Genomic DNA, 20,266 nt, shown 5'->3' with positions numbered 1-20,266 from the left:
TAAAACAAAAATCTACAAGACATAACTGCAAGCCAATCTTCATAAATCAAGGGATCCAATTTATTTGATCTAGATCAGTCCAAACTTCAATGATTTGTAGCTCCACAAAATTGATCTTCAAATATGGGTCAACACATGTTCATAATATTCACTAAGTCATGACTCAACTGTTTTGGTTTAAAGAATTGTCGACATTAATAAGCCAAGTTATGTAACTTGTGTAGATCCAAAAGCAATGAACACCGACTGTGGCACTACATGAGACATTGCTCACATATTGCCTCAACAATCTCTTCCAACAAGAATTCCATATTTAGAATATGAATCCATCTTTATAAAGTACCATTTAATCGATCTTAATCTGTCTAAATTTTATCAAATCAATTACCCTTAATATAAGAATACAAATGATTGAGATAAATCTTCATAAAATCAGCTCGTGTCTTTTTGGATTTGCATATCCAAATATATAAGATAACTTAATTTGGACACGAGCAATATCACTGTTTTAAAAACTTACCTCAACCCAAATGCTTGAATAAACTTAATCTGTATGAGAAATTATAGAGAAGATTAATTAAATTTTAATCTAATTGCTGCAAAATTTTCAATTATTTTAATGGGATAATGATAAGAATATTATATGGGATTTGAGACCCAACATTATTGTGAAATTTCAAATCAGACCTACATGACATTTTTTTCTTCATATAAATCAAATTTAATGTATAGAAAGTTCTATTTTGTATATTTTAGCTGGATCACACATAAAAAAGTACTTTTAATTCATTGAATTTTTTGAAGGGAAAATCAAATCAGGTATAATTTAATATTTCAACAAACACAAATAATTGATCGTTTGTGTGGTTTTAGATAAAAGAAATAAATTTTAAATAAATTGCTTAGAACCAATTGAATAGGATAAAAAAATGATTAAATTAATGATTGAATTGATTTTATAATTTTATAATTATTTTTAAAATTTTAAAATTATTAATAATTTATTTAATTAAAATTAAACTAATAATCAAATTAATCAAACTGAAAATCGATTATATGATGAATTTAATCACCAATCCAATTCTTAATGCATGTTTTTGACTTGGACAGAAATTTTTCTTTTTTAATTTAATATTGGAAAAATGATTTATATATATATATATATTTCTTTTTATAATGTTTTTGGCTTAAATACTCATTTAGCTTTTGAATTTATCATTTTCTCCCAAATTGATACTTATGGTTTTTTGTCCCAAGTTGGTATCTAAATTTTCATTCCGTCAAGGGTTTTGATATTTTTGTTGCAATATTAAATACCAAAACCCTTAATATAAACAAAAAACTATAAGTACCAACTTAAGAGAACATGACAAATTCGAAGGTTAAATGAATATTTAAACCAACATTCACTGATTCTAGTATAAACGACTACCCTATCATAAATTGATAGATATCATCCTTCATTATAAAACAAAGTTGCTATGATAAATTTTATTTTCAAAATGAAATATAAAATAATTATTAAATAAACTAATTAAAAATATCAGAAAATAACAATTTCCTTTCGTTACTATCACACTCACTATAAATATACTCGTATATATATTAAAAAAAACTAATAATTTTCTTTTAATTAACCATATGAAATTAATAATTAATTATTACATTTTTATAAACAATAAATTTAATTAAAATTGACACATATATATGTAAAAATAATATCTATAAATTAAAGCTTCTAAGAATAAAAAAATTGAAAATCTAATTAAAAAGCTAGCTGCCTCAGAGCTCATTTAATGCATGCATGGCAATTGCAGGGTCAGGTATGCACACGCCCTGAAAAAGATTGCTCAAACATTTTCTTTCATACAAAGACTTTTTTTGCTAAAATTATACCCTCAATCATTTAACATCTCCCTTTCTTATATGCTAAATTCGATTTAATGAAAATAACTAAAAATAAATAAATGACCAAAATATAAAATTTTAAAACTTAAATAATTATCGGGAAAAATATAATTAATAGGAAAATTTATATTTTAATATAATGATAAAATTGTACTTTAATTCTTCTAATAATTCATAATTCATATCTAACTTTCTTTAAATTAATTTTTTAACTTCGTTCATGCTTCAGCGTATATAGGGTTGAAATCACCTTTAATCCTTTTATAATTTAAAAAAATTTAAATTAATATATGATAAAATTACACTTTGCCCCTCAAGAATGAGAAAAAAATTAGTATATAAACTATTAAAATAGTAAAATTTTACTTTTACTATTATAAAAATATACAACTTTATTCCGACCCCCTCAACAAATTTTCTAACTCCGCCTCTAAGCGTATATCCAATCAAATGTGGTTAAAGGAGGTGTAGGGACTCAATACCTTCAATAAGAAAGTTAAAACCTAAAACAATAAAGCCTAGTGTAGGGGTAAGTGGTCCTCCTCACCTCAATTTCTCTGGATTTTGATTGATTTCAACTAGTTGTCACTGAATTGTATTACTGTAGAGTTGAATTTTATTCCAAAAAAGGCTATTAATGGTATCAATTCAATAATATATATATATATATATAAGAAGTTCAATGATTTCGATTTACTTTTTGCACAATCAACACGTTTGGTCTAAATAATTATGAAAAGGTTGTAAACTCATCATTGAATATAAGTATCATGAATATTAAAATAATTATTTATTTCTATTATTAAAATTAATGAAATAATAAAACAGTTACAAGTGACGCTATATGTACCTCACTCTAATGTACATTAACCAATTTTTAACAATAAAAATAAATACAAATTTTAACAGAAAGACTAGTCTGTTCTTCGATTTAATGCATAAGGACTAACTTACCCAATTTTAATAAAAGGGACAAAATAAAAAATCCCTATCGAGAAACAATGGAATTGAAAAAGAAAGTTGGAAGTTCAAATTCAATGGGATAGAAACCTTGAAAGGACAGTGGATAGTTCTCTTTGATCTATATAACATGTGATATAACAAAAACAGTAATTTAATTTGATTATTATAAAACCCTGGAAAGAAGCTTACAGTACAATAAATAGTTGTTCAAGAATATCAACTTGCAATTCTACTGAGTTGAGTAACTAGCTCCTTATCTGTAGAGTTTTTCAGATGTTCGATGATTTCGTCAACATACGGAGCTTCTAAGCAAATCCTTTTTCTAAGCATTAACCTAGCAAGCTTCACAGTTTCAACCGAATGGCTTTGCCGACACAAGCCTACCAAAAGAATAGAATAGATGTCAGTGTCGATGGATGAAATGTATTGCATCCGCTCGATTTCATTGTATAAGCAAAAACCATCTAGCACTCGTTCCTCACGACAGATCTCCCTAATCATGGTACTACAAGCAATGCCACTAGGTTTAGCCCCACTTACTAACATTTTCCTAAAGAGCTTCTCTGCCTCATTGAGTCTATTAATCCTAATCAAAGCCAATACAAGAGAACTGTAGCAATCACTATTGGAAACACCACGTCCGGCAACTCTATCGATCAACTTATATGCTTCTTCGACATGTCCCTCGGCGCAAAGACCCGTGATCAAAATAATAACAGTTATACGGTTAGGAATACACTGGCAAGCTTCCATTCTATCCAAAATCCTCAATGCCTCTATTGTTTGACCCTTCTCACAAAAGCTTTTAATCACAGATGTATATGTGATTACATTCGGACTACAATTCCCACCTGCTTTCTCCATCTCCCCTAATAATTCCAATGCCTTTTCCGTACTCCTGTACTTACAAATACCCTCGAGAAGCACTGAATAAGCCACAGCATTTGGAGAAAACCCTTGCCTCTTCATAGCCTAAAACAACTCACAAGCCTCCTCCAATCTACCAGCATTACAGAAGCCCTTGATCATTGCAAAATAAGTCATCATATCGGGATAAAGATCAATCAAGCCAATCTCTTTCATCAATTTATGAGCCATATCCATATCCCCTTTCTCACAAAGTAGCCTGATAACCACATTATAAGCAGTAATATCCGGACGTAAATTAAATTCAGGCATTGTCCTCAATAGCAACAAAGCTTCATCGGCAATATTAGCTTCTTTACACAAATTCAAAACAACCTTAAACGTTTTAAGGTTAACTGAACACTTTTCCATTCTGTAAGCTTTGATAACATCCAAAACAAGAAATGGGTTTTGCTTAATTTTCAAAAATCCAGCAGCTTTGTTGTACATATAAGAACTATACCTACAATTTGATTGAAGACCTGCCCAAATGAAAAACCTTAAACCTATTTGAGATAGAGATATATCAAAAGAACATCTTTTTAACACCTCACAAACACAGTTTGGGTCCAATTTGGCATTGACTAAAGCTAAGGTTTTCTCTATATTGCTTGGTTTTTTCTCTAAAAGAGTGAAAAATTTGTTGGCAGAGGAGACCGAGCTGAATTGAAGATTGAAAATTTTGCTTTGTTTAGGGTGAATTGAAAGTGAAATCAATCTAGAGAGTGAAACAATTGACATTGTTTGTGGGGGACTTTAGTGTCTTTGCAAGAGTTGTGGTTGAACAAAACAATGAGGTAAAAATCTTACGAGATTGTTTCCGAATGAAGTTGGATAAGTTTTGGCAAGAATGAGGCCAGGGTGTACTGAGTTGATCGAATGTGGCCCAGTACGGTGGCATCAACTCATAGCCAGGCAACCATAACCTCATATATTGCCCTGCATTATAGCGATAGAGCATTAAGGTAACTCACAATTATGTATGATTTTCATTTTATTAAAAACATATCAGTATCAAGCATATATCCGTATTTGATGTTCAAATATGAGTCCGGTGTGTAAAACCGGAAACACGACATTTCCTAAAAATTATTACCATATTAGCACAAGTCAGTGATGGCTAAGCCTCTATTACATTGAAAGATTGCAACTATAAATTTAAACCTGTAGTTTTAACACATTAACTTCATCAAAGTGGAAAAGCAAAACCGACTTTATAAAAATTATAATCGGAAACGAAATTCACTTCGACGGAAACCGGAATAACAACTGAGTTTAGTCGGTCGGTCCCGTCGGTTAATCATACCGAAAAAATATCATGAAAAAAGCTGTTTTTTTTTTAAATTTAAACAAACCATAATGAAAGTAAATTTGTAGTAAATAATTGAATTTCCCATAATTGATCGCAACAAAAAACTCAATTTACAACCATAATTAATTGGAAAAGCTAATCGAAAGTCATAAGCTACCTGTTTCATTTGGCTACTACTTCAAATGACTACCATAGAATTTCGAAATGGGCCTAAACTAATTTTAGGGTAAAAGAAAAGTAGGCAATGAGCAAGACGACAAAGTTGAACATCAATAGCTTAAATAGTTTTAAAAGAAAGATTGAACAGCTATATACAGTAGATTAAATGTGGCAAAAGCCAAAAAGAACTTACAGTGGCCGGTGACGAGGCGTTTGCCGATGAGCAAGGCGGCAACCGAGGTCCGAGAAAGGTTGAAGGCGATGAGCTGTTACCGACCGGCGTTGGGTTTACTGGTTCAAGGCTGTTGACCATAGGTTTAGGCTTTTATTTTAATTCGTTTAATTTTTTTCTTTTTTAAATGAATTAAAATTTGTATTTGGGTTTTTCAGTTTTTAGAATTTGTTTAGGCTTTAATTTTGATAGCTTGGATTTGAGATTTTATGTATAATGAGATTTATATTTTAAAAATATATAAATTTAATAAGTTATATTAATTCGAATTAGATTTTAAAACCGATTGACTTAAAACAATTGATTTAATTTCTCAAATAGATCTGAAATTAAAATTGATTTAATTGAATTAAGTGAATCGAATTTAATCGATTAATTCGGTTTTAACTAAGTTTTCATCATCCTTAAATTAAGTGAGAGTATATATGTAAAAATATATACTATATTTGAAACACATAAAAGAATTGGTATCACGAGTCAATCGGATGCCAATTTAAGTGAAAATACCTCTACTTTACAAAGTAAATTATATTATTTTAAAGATATTTTTGTCTTTTTACATCTTTTATATAGAAAAATGTATACATATAATAAGACTTTAACTCGTACATTTATAGTTTCAACATTTCTACTTTACCATTCAACCAAAGTCTCATTTATTATATTAATTAATTATAAATATATTTCTTATATAATATTATGTTTTTCGTCTATGTGGTTGTGTCATAATTTAATAATAATAGCAAATGAAGTTTATGCAATTTAGGTTAAGTGAGTCACATTATACTCATCTCTTTACGCGCATTTCGTTTTTCTCCTAAAGCTTTAAACTCACCAAGCTGTCCTAGTCATTCGCCGCAATGCTTTGCTTTTCTTTATATTCCAACGTCATTGGTTTTCTCTAACCTAAACTCAAAGTTTTGGTTGGCGTGCTTTTAGTCTCATTCGCACACTATCAACCACAACTCAAATCTTATAGTAGTCACTTTGAGCTTTCCAAATCTAGTTTGACTAAAATTGGGCCAATGAAGCATTTCATCAACGCCATTCACTGCTCGATCTTCTCGCAAAGCCAACGACTTGCTCCTTCGGTTCTCATGAATTGTAGGTTTTGTGTTTTCCCTAATTTTTATTCCTTGTTAGATTGCATTGTGTCATGGGTCGAGACTTTAGCTCCAATCACGTATGACTTTAGACTCGATTCTTTTGCAACAAGCCTAAGTCAGCCTTTAGTCCTAGCTTGGGAGAGACTTTAGCACACTTAGGGAACTTAGATAGAACAAGAGAATATGGGATAATGTGGAAGTATTCTTATTAACTCTCAAAGGTAGCTTGTACAAATGAGGGAGGAGAGCCTCTCCTTATATAAGTAAGCCTCGTTCAATCCAACGGTTACAATTAATTACAATAAATGGTCAATATCGCATTCTAGAACATTTCCACTTAACTCCATTAAATTCTATGCATGAACGGATAGTTCTAGAGCTTCCAAAAATATTCTACATGGTTCTAAAGTCTTTTGGGGCACTTCGAGAATCTTGTGGCTTTGTAGTCTCGTGTTTGCTTGATTTTAGGCTTGATAAGGCCTTGCTCACTCACGAATCATGACACTTGGATTAGTTGCCTTGCTCTATCTCTATTTTTTTTCAATTGCAAAATAGGAAATCAAGAAAACTACTAGGTTTGTGCTAGGGAATTTGCTTCAAGGGTAGGCATTTCAACCCTTAAGGTTCTTTTGAAAGGGTAAGGATGAAGGTGAAAAAGGGCTAGACTGTGTTAACCAAAGGTTTCAAAGAATTTGACATTCAAGATTGTTATACTACTACCTCGGCTTAGACATGTGGTAACATGAAAAGCGATTGAGGAAACACACATGGATGGCCCTCCATCTTATATCGTTCATATGATTTCTCAATGACCAATCACTTGCATGCTTCGTACTACCTAGGGAAAAGGTCATCCATCCTTAACCACTTGATTGGACCCTTCGTTAGGCCACCCGCTATTGGCTAGTGCACTCTCCTCAATAGGGGACCTTCAAGTGGTGTAATTGGAGAGGAGACCTCCTACCTATAAATACCTCAAGACACAACATACAGGGATCTTCTTCTTCCTTCTCATAAACCCTAAGTAACATACTAAGCCCTTAGTCTCTTATTCCCTCACTTTTTCAACTCTTCACTTGTTTAGATTAACCAACCTCATTCGCTCCACCACCTTCTCCTCTATATTTTCTCGTTTGTTGATATATTGTATCAACAAATATATCTAAATTATATATTATGTATTTGTTATATCTTATAAATATATTTAAAATAAATAAATTATATAAATATATGAAGTTTGTTAAGTTAATTGGTTCAATTATGAATATTAATAACCTCAAATGGACTAACTTAATCAAAAGCATATGTCAAGTAATTTAATAAAATACACTAAATCGATATTGGTTTAATCGAATGAACCAATTAAATCAATGATAATCAATTTTTGCTTACCCTATGTATCCAAAGAAATGAAAATTGATGAAGACCCAAAGCCATTTCATGCGATTATCATCCAATTCTTTTATTCACTCTGCCCACCATGCAGGGAAGGTTAAGCTATAGAAAGAAAAAAAACCCATGCCCTTTCCAATTTCAAAATCGAATTTTTTTCAATCAAAGTATCATAAAAGCTTACATAGTAGGAGTCAAATTATGTTTTGTTCCTTTTACTTAAAAAATAGAAAAAATTAATATTTATATATTAGATTAAAAAGTAAATTGATCCTTTTAGCTAAAAAGTTCATCAATTTTTAACAATAGAAATGGATGAAATTTTTAACACTGAGGACTAATTGACTCTTTAATCTAATATACATGGATTAATTTGTCAATTTCTTTTAGCAAAGAGGATCATATCACTCTTTAATCTAAAATACAATTTGACTTCTAGTACAGGATCATCAACGATACATTTACCAAAAGTTCTCATATCACATAGGTTTCTTTTTATTTTATAACCACAAGTGTCCTATTCGATATGAAATTTGTTTCACTCGAATTAAGAATGGTTCGAGTAAAACTCTCTCGATAATGAGAATTCTAAAAATCAAACTTAACCTAAATGACGGACGGAAAAATCCACTCTTTCCAAGCATTTGTTAATACGGTTTCACAATATACTTAGACAAAATAATAATAATTGAAATAATCTACATTCTTCTTATGATACATCTGTGATTTCATATCGGTTTTGTAAGAACTGGTTGGCGTTTATGGTGTTTGGTTGCTGTTTTTTGTTCCATAGTTGTCTTCTTTCTTTGTATATGTACTGAATTACGGCTTTTTCCTCTTCTCAAATGCTCCTTTCAATACTGTCATCCCACCCTATCTTTCAAATTCTATTGGCTTTCTTTCTCTATCTTCTATTATATATAGTAACTTGTCTCTGTTTCCCAAATCTTTGTTGGCCATTGTAGCTTAAACAAAAGCTCAACACCCGAGGTTTTACAAAAAAAGGTTTGTTTTCCTTTTCTGCCTTCTCTTTTTTTCCTTTTTGTCATTCGCTTCTGCATTAACTTACTTGTCCTTCGATCGTTACATCATTTCAACAGACTCTGATATATCGCCCGCCCTTTTAATATTATTACCACTCTCCTCTTCGGTTATAAAAAGTATCCAAATTTTGCCTTCGTTTTCTTCATCAAAATGAGCCATAGTTTCATATTTTCCCTTCTTTTTCTCTTGATTTTAAGCTCAACCCAACTGAGATACAAAGCTGAAGGTAACTTTTAATCATCTTTTTCATTAGGCAATTTTTTCTTGCTTGCTTACTTTTGTTTCTGCAGGTAGATCAATACCAAAATCCGATGAAGAAAAGGCGAGGTTAAGAGCACAGATAGGATCAAGGCCACCAAGGTGTGAGAGAAGGTGCAATTCATGCGACCATTGTGAAGCCATTCAAGTGCCTACCAATCCTCAAATCTCCCATGTTGCTTATGCAAGAGGTGATGGAAGCTCTTACTACAAACCCATGAGTTGGAAATGCAAATGTGGCAACTTCATCTTCAACCCTTAGCTCATAAATACATATATATATATTTTAGGTTCTTAAATACCCATTTTTGAACCATGTAAGTATTTTTTTTTTTTTGCTTGTGAGAACAAATTAGAACTGCATTGTAAAATTTCTTGATTATCTGAATCTTTAAAAAGAAAATGAATCTATAGTACTTGCTGTTGCTGTGGAGCGTGTTTTGTACTGGTATATACGTACAAAGATACGATTTCTTGGGCAAATCGTTATGACGTTCGGAGGGGGGGGTCTAGAAATTAGTGTAAAGTATTTACTTAAAAAGTAGACAATGATTTTTGAGTTGGTATAGTTTCACCATACACGCCATCGTGTCTGGTTTTGGTGTCAACTATTGTCGAAAAATGCGACATCAAAAGGAATTGAAGTGATCAGAGAGGGTAAAGAAAAAAGCTTCAACTGTTCTTTTAATGGCAGATTCCAGTTGTTTTTTCTTCTTATTGCCTCTCTTCGTTGCTTACTTGGCGTGTAAGGAATTACATAGTAACGATTCCGTTTGCCTTGAAAATTTACTTGAACAGTCAGCTCGCCTGGTTTCATTAACATGACAAAACATATATGGGTCTAAAATCAAAACAACTTTTAGGATTTAATCTAATTGTCTGAATTGATTATCAAGATTGCTCCGTTGGTTTATTTCGTTGTTTCATAATGATTAATTCGATTTTTGAGTATTTAAATTAGATTAAATGCAATTTTCAGTAAAATAAACCAATCCATTTAATCAACTTTTCTATTTTTTTAAAATATGTTTATAATATATAATTTTTTCGGTAAATAAAAGTAGTAGATATTATTACAAATAACTCATTCAGTCTTAATCAATCTCTCTAAATCATTATGAATTAACTTTAAAACATGATTAGTTGGTTGATCTAGCTCTCATCTAAGAACTTATTTAAGTATACGCAACCCTATTACCTTCTCCGTTGACATGTTGTATCTTTACTTCTCATTGATTTTGAATCAATTGTTTAACATCTCAAGCCACTGCATATTACGGTACATCTTACGCAGAGTTCTGCAACATTTGGATAGCATCTAAGTTATCCATCTCGAGAATCACCTTTCTAATATCCATACTCCAAGTTTGTCGTAGACCAGGGATTTAAATTGCGGTCGCGGTCACGTTTTCGGTCGCGTCGCGTTTATCGCTGTCGCGGACATAACGGACGCTATTGCGGTTACTGCGGGTATCACGGTCGTGAATTTTTTTAAAAGTCGCACAACTTATTGTAAAACATAGTAATTATAATTATAATTATAAAAATAATAATTTTTAGAGTATTTTCTAACACTTATGAACTTTTATTAATATAATTTTGTGTGTAACTCTAAACAAACCCTAAGTAATAAAAATTATGAAAATTTAAAATAATAATAAATAATAAATAATTATCATTATAAATCATAATTACAATATTAAATAAAAATAACATATAAACTAAAATTATAAATCTAATAACATATAAAGGAAATGAAACGGTTCCCTCTATTCTGTTTCAAACATTTCCTTGTTATTAGAAATCCCCAACTTCTCAAATTGCTAGGGCCCTAGACAAACAAAATAGGAATAGTGTTTTCACCAAATTCAACCTTTTTTCACCAGCGGGCAGCGGCCAGCCTTTGCTGTTTTCAGTTTTCACACAAATTTTTCGCCACTGCCGCCTCCTAATCCACGCCGGCACACCCTGATGGCAAACCCACTCAACCCCGACGGCTTTTCATTTTCTTTTCCTCTTTCACTGTTACTCAACCAACTTTTTTTCCCCTTTTTTTGTTCGCCCAGATCTCTGCTACTGCTAAGTGCTACTGCTACCCATTTCTCATCTTCAGTTCCTAATGGCAAATCCTAAGTTTTTCTTTCGCTGAAACTTTTCTTTGTACTGCTTTTGCTGCTTGTTTTGTTGAGGTATTCAGTATTCACGATCCATGGGTATGAGAAATAGGATTTTATATTTTCTATTGCTGTTGAGTTCTGAATCTTTGGACTTTGATTCCTTCTTGCTGTTGTTTCAGTGTTTCTGTTGATTTTTGTTAGAGGAGATGATTTTTTTTAGTTTGCTGTTAACGGAAAATAACGGGAATAGCGGCCCGTTATTGCTGCAATTGGCCGTTACCCATTAAATTGCGGCCGTGATCCACCACTATCGGAGTGAATCCGCTTCACACCGCTATTTTCAGCAATTGCGGTTTCGGACGGCGCCGCTACCGCTATATAATGGCCGCTATTTCGGTAGCGGACCGCAATTTGAATCCCTGTCGTAGACTATTATAAGCTCCCCATAGCAATCTTTTGGACAAATCTCACCTTCCACTATCTCGTATCATTCCTAATAATATATAATTTTTTAACTAAACTTTTATTGCTATTTTTATATCTCTTACAATCATATTTGGAAGGAAAAAAAAAGAAGAAGAAAATCAGCTCAATTTACTTAACCTGCCTAAGAATTAATGTTGAGCTTAGATAAATTAGTTCTTAAATCAATCTTACAAAGTTAATGAATTATGAATACGACTTGAATAGTTTAGACTATGTTAGACATTATCTTTAGGAATACTTATTTATATTTTATAAGATTCGACAAGTTTTTCTATCAATATATCACGAGTGGAATAAGTATCTAAGTCCAATTCTCATGCATGCAAATTCATCATCTAAGCTTCGATTTTTATAAACCTAATGATAGACAATGACTTGTAAATAAGAATGTCAAAGTTTTCTTTAAGTAACGTGAAATTTTGATTTTACAATTAATCTGCCTATGAGATTAACTAGTTAAATCGATTTGTTTTTATTTTGCAACTAGAGGTGAATACAAGGGGACAGATAGGTCCTTGCCACCTTAAAAATGAAAATTTGTAATTCAATCCCTCTATAAATGATAAATTATAAATTAATATATAAGTTAATACATTATAAAAATTAATATTAACTTCTAAAAAAAATTATAATTCGATACTACACCTAAGAAGTTTGTAGATATGCCCATATACCCCAACCATTAAATTGATCTTTCACAAATTCTCGTAGATAAAACAATATTGCAGAAACCTTATTAACCAATTATTATAAACACAAATCAAGCAAGAGGGATAGCTTAAGTTAAGACCCATCAAAAACAACGTTTTGGATCCAATAGAGAGGAGTAAAAATCCTCAACAAAATATACTAAAGAAACAATAGAGAGCTGTTTCTATACAAGAGGAAATGAAAAGACAGAAGAGAAAAAAAAAAGGTGATGATGAAGAAGAGCAGAGGATAAGAGTTGATGGGATATTTCATTATCATATTGTATGATTATTTTTTCCATCTATGGGTTTTTTTTTTTAAAACTTTGTTTTACGAAGTGAAATTCGCTATACTACAAAATTCATGCATAGATCTTTCACGTAGACATGACTAAACAAAGGGTTTTCCTTGCATATAGGTACGGTTTTCTTTGTTTTTTTTTTTTGGGGGGGGGGGGAGGGTTAAAATCAATCATATAAACAGTGGGAGCAAAGCAAAATATACTGAATGACAGTAGCTAATGGATAGGCAGACAAGGTGCTGGTGTAGCAAACAAGTAATGAGGTCAATACCTATATAGGTGCTCTTTGTTGGCTCAAGTTTGGACAGTAAACATATACGTTTGTACATGTAAATTTTGGAAATCTATCATTCTATTTTTAGGTCAATTGTAGCATACAACTAGAATATTGAATTGGTTTTCAATTATATTTGAGTTTTTTTTAATTACAAGAGGAGCAACGTGATTTGAATTTATGTCATACTTGAGGTGCTGAACACTCTAACCATCATGTCAACACACGGGATAAGTTTAAATGTTGAATGTTAATTTGGATTTAACATGAACTATAGGGTTAGAATTTTGATTAATGGGGAGTCAACAATATGGGTGTTAAAAATTGATCCCTTATGTTGTTTTCATCCAGTATTTTAAATATGTTTCACATTAAATCAAATTAAATCAAAACTAATATTTAATGCTTGAGCTAACGAAATGGTTTAATTGAAATGATACTAATATTTTAAAGATTCAATTAAAATATTTTAAAATTTATGAACTAATTTAAAATATGGATCGTTAATGCCTTCATTAGATGGAGATGGATTAAAGATTAGTTCTAAGCTTCGGGTTTATAATAAAGTTTATGTTCTGGGATGATCTCCGATGTTTAAGTCAATGGAAGAATGACGATGAAAGCTTGAAATAATGTTGTTAAGTGTATATGTAGTGGTAAACATGTTTCTTCTTTATCCTTGAGCCACTAGCTGTGTCTATAGTCATTGTTCTTGAAGACAAGTGGAGATCAAAGCATAATTAGTTGAAGTATGCGTACTTAATTCGATAAGATTATATTTTTAACTCTTTGTTGGGTACATGCAACCTAGTCATCACATCGCACAAATGTATGCACTTGAGAGATTTGGGGCCTTCCAAGCTACCGTTTGTGAGAGAGCTCGAGGCTTTAGCTCACGACTAATATAATCAAAGTTATAATTTGAGGATCACCGATGAATTAATCATTTACCTTTTTGAATTTATTAAAATATTATTTTATAAAATAATTATTTCCATACATTATTGATTTAAATCATGAGTTAATGCACTACAAGAAAACAGGTTTTTCGCAGCGTTTGAACAAAAAACGCCGCTAGAGTTCAGCATAGCGGCGTTTCTAAACAAACGTCACTATAGATAGGACATTAGTGGCGTTTTTCCAAAAGCGCCGCTATAAATTTCATCGGCCCTTAGTTTCATTAGCGGCGTTTCCAAAAAACGCCACTAAAGGATGAGTATTAGCGGCGTTTTATAAAACGCGACTAATGCTAAAACGCCGCTATAGGTTGAGCATTAGCGGCGTTTTTTGAAAAACGCCGCAAAAAAAAATCAGCTAGACGCCATCGTTTTATTTTAAACCTTAGTGACATTAGCGGCGTTTCTTATAAAAACGCAGCAAAAAGTATTTTATGTATATATTTATTATTTAAATGGTTTATTTATATTTATATTGATTAAAATACAATTTATTTTCAATTGAATATTTAAATTCTTCAGAAAAAACTAATGACATGTAGAAAAAATTTGAAAATTTGAAAATAAAAAAATATATGTTAAAATGAAAAAAATTAAAATACTATTATTTAAAATAATTTTAAAGCTTTTTGGGTATATGACTGATTGTTTGTCAAAATATATATTAAAGAAATTCTTATATGATCGTAAAAGACATAATATTAATTTAAAAATATTGAATTAATTATCATTATAGTAGGGTTTATGGTTTATGAGCTAATATTTTAATTAAGGTTTAGAGATTATATATGTGTTTAGGGATTATGGGTTTAAGGGTTGTGGTTTAAAGTTTAGGGATTAGTGGGTAAAGGGTTAAGGGTTATGGATTATGGGTTACGGGTTTAATGGTTAAAGGGATACGGGTTAGTGGTTAAGGGGTTTAATTAATGGTTAAGGGGACATGGGAAAGGGGTTTATGGTTTATGAGTTAATGTTTTACGGTTTAGGGATTTTGGTTCATGGTCTAAGGGTTGGGGTTTAAGGTTTAGAGGTTAGTGGTTATTCATGGTTTAAGGTTTCATGGTTTAGGGGTTTATGGTTTGGGGTTTATATGGTATAGGAAAGGGGTTACAGTGTTAGGGGTTATGAGTTATGAGTTTAGGGCTTAAATTAATGGATAGGTGTTTAGGGGTTAGGGGTTATAGGATTAAAGAGATAGGGGTTAGGGGTTTAAGGTAATTAATTAATTAGTGTGAAAATTTTGAAATACTATTGTTTAAAATAATTTTAAAGTTTTTTTTGGGTATATGATTGGTTTTTTTTAATTTATATATTAAATAAATTCAAAATTTAAAGATTTCAAATTTAGAATAATTTTCAAGATTTCAAATTTTAAATAATTTTCAATATTTCAAATTTTATCTAATTCTTTTAAATAATAGTTAAATTTTAAAAAATTATTTATTTAAAAGAAAAAATTAAAATACTACTATTTAAAATAATTTTAAAGTTTTTTAGGTATATAGTTGATTGTTTTTTAATTTATATTATTTTTAAATTATATATTAAATAAATCTAAATTTTTAAGGCATTAGTGGGGGTTTTTATAAAGCGCCGCAATAGGGTACTTATTACCGGTGTTTTAGTATAAAACGCCGCAAATATGTGTTATGTTTTCATAAAACGGCAGCGTGTTGCTCTTGTTATTAGTGGTGTTTACTGAAAACGCCGCAAAACATGATAAGCGGTTAGTAAAACGACGACGTTTTATCATTTTTATTTAGTGGCGCTTTTATAAAACGCCAAAAATTTGTATTACAAATCCTTGAAACGACATTGTTTTATCATTGTTGTTAGTGGTGTTCGTTCCAAAACGCCGCAATAAGCTATGCGTTACCGGCGTTTGTTTTAAAAACGCCACAAATATGTGTAATTCGTGAGTAAAACATCGCCGTTTACTTTGTTTTTAGTGGCGCTTTGTTGAAACGCTGCAAACAATATTCAGTTTTCTAGCTAAACGGCGTCGTTTGTTTTCCACCTTTTTATCCCCAAAATTATACTCGAAAAATCTTAAGTGTTTTTCCCCTAAAATTTTCCCTTAAAATTTTCCCCCTAACCCTAAGTTTTCAGCAAATCGATCCCTAAACCATCTCTCCATTGCCGGACCCGACCATCTGTTGTATCGCCGTCGACTCGACCATCTGCTGCGTCACCTTCGCACTCCTCTTTCCCAACCAATTGGTAAGCCGAAACCCTCAGTCAACTCTTTCACCCATTTTCTTCTCGGTTCTCAAAAAAAAGTCTTGCTTTTCCTTCTTTTCCTCAAAGTATAATGCAAATCCCATGCATGAAATCAAAGGTTTACTATGAAGGCTAACTATTAGCAGTGGAGCATATATAGTATTAAACTTCGACTACATACGTAAATCATTCATATTATGTGCATTTCTCTAGAAACTGCTTCTGACAATAAAGGTGGATTTTTGCTGTAAATGTTTTTTATTTGGTATAGCATCTCACTCCATTTTAAGCATAGTGTATGTGTCGGTTTTAGAGGCTATGTGAAGGTGCAATAGGACAGTTTATTTATTAACAGTGTTTATGTGCATGCAGGTGAAACTGTTAAGGTACCAAAAGTAAATGGAAGTAGTGGTAGAGAAAAAAAATCTGGCCCTGAACCAATAATATTACCCATAGTTCTGAAGATGTCTGAATTTGATCACAAGGTATGGCTGCTTTCTCATTCTATTTTTATGCATCCAGTTTTTACTATAAAGCACATGAAGCTTGTAGGTGAGTTAAATTTGTTTTAGTAAAAAAAGCTGTTTCAAATTGCTAAAATTTGAGCAAATGGAGGAGACACCTATTCATATTCACATTTAGCAAAGATCCAATTTTGGTGATGGTTCTGCTTTCCTTTCTAATCTTTCTTTTCTGGTAGAGACTGTATTGTTAGAAACTTTATTATTAAAGAGAGGAAAAAGGCTTAATAGATTATAATTTTCTATTTCGTTTTTAATGCATGTAACCCTGTTGTTACCTTAGCTCCATGTTTTGTCCCTATGTTCTATCCCTTGTTTGAATAGTTATTTGAACAAATCATTAGACAATAATCGAAACATGCCTTTCAAGATAGCCTAAGTGCATCATATTATTGCATTTTTTACTTTAATCCTTATGGTGTGTTATTTTGCTTGAAAATGATTCTCAAATCATGTTTTATTCACTTTCAACGATACTAATAAAATTTGAAAAGGAGTAAGAATCGAAAACCCCATATCAAATCCTCATCCTTTTACTTAAGAGACCAAATTAGTTGTTAGGAAGGAAGATATGAAATAATTATTGGAGATAATTTAAGAGATAAATTCAATTTTTAACTTAAGAGTTTTAAGTTTATAAAGAAATTTTGAAGAGCTCTTTGTATAACCTATATATACGGTAACCCTATAAACATTACAAGTGAATTAATCCATAAAAATATAAAAATTATATCTTTATGAATTTTTATATTTTTATATTTTAAATAATTATAAATAATTTTCTCCATTTTTACTTTCTTTCAAGCTTTGTTTGTTGAGATCCACTTTCATTTCCACTTCTGCCTCTCTTTAATTTTTAATTATTGCATTCTTTTAACATAGAATAAGAACAAAGGGAGAATGCGGGTTGCAATCTTTTAGTACAGATTTATGAGATTTTTTTCTTAAATTTTTTGCTTTTAATTAATTTCAGCACAAAGCCCCAAAATTCAATGAAAATATGGTTCGAAAAAAGTAACTATTTTAGCCAAACATTTTGTGGGTATTTGGTCTATACATTAATTATTTTTACTTAATTTTGATGTTTTATGTTCTTAGTTATTACTTAATTTTTTTTATAATTTTTTGTAATTTTTTAAAATTATTCTTATGATTTTTAATATTTTTATACTTTTTAATAGCATTTATATTGTTTAATACTTTTTATGCTTTTTTTTTACATTTTAAAAATTTTAATCATTTTAAAGTGGTTTTATCAAGATGTTCTATGTGGCAGTTTTTGATTAGCTGGAAGAAGTGGTTGATTTTTTAAAACTGTGTTAACAATTTGGGGGTGAAGTATATAATGAAAATAAACTTTACGTTCTAAATCGAAGTGCAAATAAGTATGAAACTGAAAAAATCAATATACACTATTGAAGGCAATTAATGCATTACTTCTATAATATAATATGAGTTGTTTGTGAAATTGATTGCTGATATAATTGTAAACAGAGGCTCCAATTTTAATTGTATAGTCATTCATTGAGTTATTTCATTACAACCAGAGTATTTACTCTAAATTTGGTGAAGTTTCAACTATTTATGTTTTGGTTTCTAAATCACCATTTCTTTACTGTACACGAAAATTAATCTTTTTGGGAATCTATTGTTATCTTTCTTAACAATTTAGTTTCCAAACTTTTAACTTATGTTATTCTTTGAGAGTACAATATATTTTACCACTGCACTCAACTCTTATTATAATAACAATAATGTGTGCTTATTTATCAACAAGATGGAGCATATGATAAAAGAAACATATTTAATTGAATCTAAATGTTTTTATTTTAAGATTAATTATATGAATCTGTTTCCAAGTATAAAGTTGAAACTATTTCTTGTCAATATTTAACAGGATTATGAAAAGGCTTAACAGCATTAAATTGAGTAGAGATATGCAACTGAGTCCTCTTTAAATGTTAGTAAATGCTTTGGGTCACTGCCATTGGGGTTCTACATGATGATACTTAGCATCGTGGTCAAAAGGAAATTTTTAAACATAGGGAAGAGTACATGGTGTTCCATTTTTGCTATTCTGATTGTTACTGCTGTCATTGATTTCAGGCAGGACTTGTTCTGATGATTTGAAACTCTTACACCCTATTACTGTAAGGTTGCATCTAGCTGTTGTTGATCAGTTGGTGTTTCTACAAAATAATCTGAGGGGCTGCATTGAAGTGAAGGCTGCTAACCTTTACCAGCAACGGGCAAGGTCTAAACTCTCAGAACCTCATTGTTTCTCTAAAGTAGATCATTTATGTTTTTTTTGAAGAGCAACTATTTATCCAATGCTAGTTCCTACTATTTTTTCCTTAACAAAGATATTTTAAAAATGAAAATCAAATAACGTAAATTTGATTATGCATTTATCCTATTATACATCTATGTTGTGATGCTAATGAAAAAAACCTTTTACAACAAATGTACTTATAAATACTTCATACAAAAACAAATAAGATTATAGTCAAAATAACAATGTTCAAATATTAAAAATTAAGAGATTTTGGGTTAAAGTTTTAATATGCGTTATTTTTTCTAGATTTCATATAAAAATATAAAAAGAAAAAAATTACAATATTTTTATTATTTTTGAAAATAATTAAATAATTTAATACATTTTTTACTAAATTAAGTTTCAGTTGATGGGTCACATTTTTATAATTATATTAAATTGTTTTACTATTCCAACTTTATAATTTCAATCAAACTCGTTTATTTTACATAATTATTTATTGTTAGGTTAATTTAGGTAATATCAGTTGGGCTTAAAACTGACAAAACAAAAATCATTCCTTTCTAAGTTTTGTGTTTGTTTGAATTTGATAAGTTTCTCACTTAAATTTACTTCAATATTTTAATTTCGGTATATAATACAAAAAATAATTAAAATATTATATCATTAAAAATTATCACATAATTTGGATTAATTTATTTAAATATTATTTAATTAAAATAATTTTTTTAAAGTGAAATAATATTTATCTTAATGTTAAATATATATCATATCATAACTTACAAAACTTACAAAACTTACAAAACTTACATAATATATAAATATATAACTTACATAACTTACGTAATAAATAAATATATTTGATATCATAATTTACATAACTTACATTCCTTACATAAATTTATATCATATCATAACTCACATAACTTATAAAACTTACATAATATATAAATATATAGCTTACATAACTTACGTAATAAATAAATAAATTTCATATCATAATTTACATAACTTACATTCCTTACATAAATTTATATCATATCATAACTTACAAAACTTACAAAACTTACATAATACATAAATATATAACTTACATAACTTACGTAATAAATAAATATATTTCAATCATAATTTACATAACTTACA

General features: G+C 30.2%; 1 protein-coding gene, 1 long non-coding RNA gene and 1 pseudogene across 2 annotated transcripts; 2 read left to right on the top strand and 1 right to left on the bottom strand.

Moving 5' to 3' along the window:
• Positions 1-2,966: 2,966 nt before the first annotated feature.
• On the bottom strand, positions 2,967-5,657 carry LOC107935243 (pentatricopeptide repeat-containing protein At5g47360-like; annotated as a pseudogene).
• A 3,395-nt stretch (positions 5,658-9,052) lies between these two features.
• LOC107935251 (EPIDERMAL PATTERNING FACTOR-like protein 2) lies at positions 9,053-9,695 on the top strand. The gene is made up of 2 exons (XM_016867819.2): positions 9,053-9,248; positions 9,313-9,695. The coding sequence occupies exons 1-2, from the start codon at positions 9,173-9,175 to the stop codon at positions 9,540-9,542; spliced, it is 306 nt and encodes a 101-aa protein (XP_016723308.1). The 5' UTR covers positions 9,053-9,172; the 3' UTR covers positions 9,543-9,695.
• A 6,099-nt stretch (positions 9,696-15,794) lies between these two features.
• On the top strand, positions 15,795-19,100 carry LOC121209334 (uncharacterized). The gene is made up of 3 exons (XR_005904450.1): positions 15,795-16,324; positions 16,697-16,809; positions 18,952-19,100. It is a non-coding gene; the product is annotated as an uncharacterized lncRNA (long non-coding RNA).
• The last annotated feature ends 1,166 nt before the right edge of the window (positions 19,101-20,266 follow it).

The sequence above is a fragment of the Gossypium hirsutum genome, chromosome A02 (assembly GCF_007990345.1).
Source record: "Gossypium hirsutum isolate 1008001.06 chromosome A02, Gossypium_hirsutum_v2.1, whole genome shotgun sequence".
Taxonomy (NCBI): Eukaryota; Viridiplantae; Streptophyta; class Magnoliopsida; order Malvales; family Malvaceae; genus Gossypium; species Gossypium hirsutum.
The sequence above is the reverse complement of the archived record's forward strand: the minus strand, read 5'-3'. Positions and strand labels throughout refer to the sequence as shown.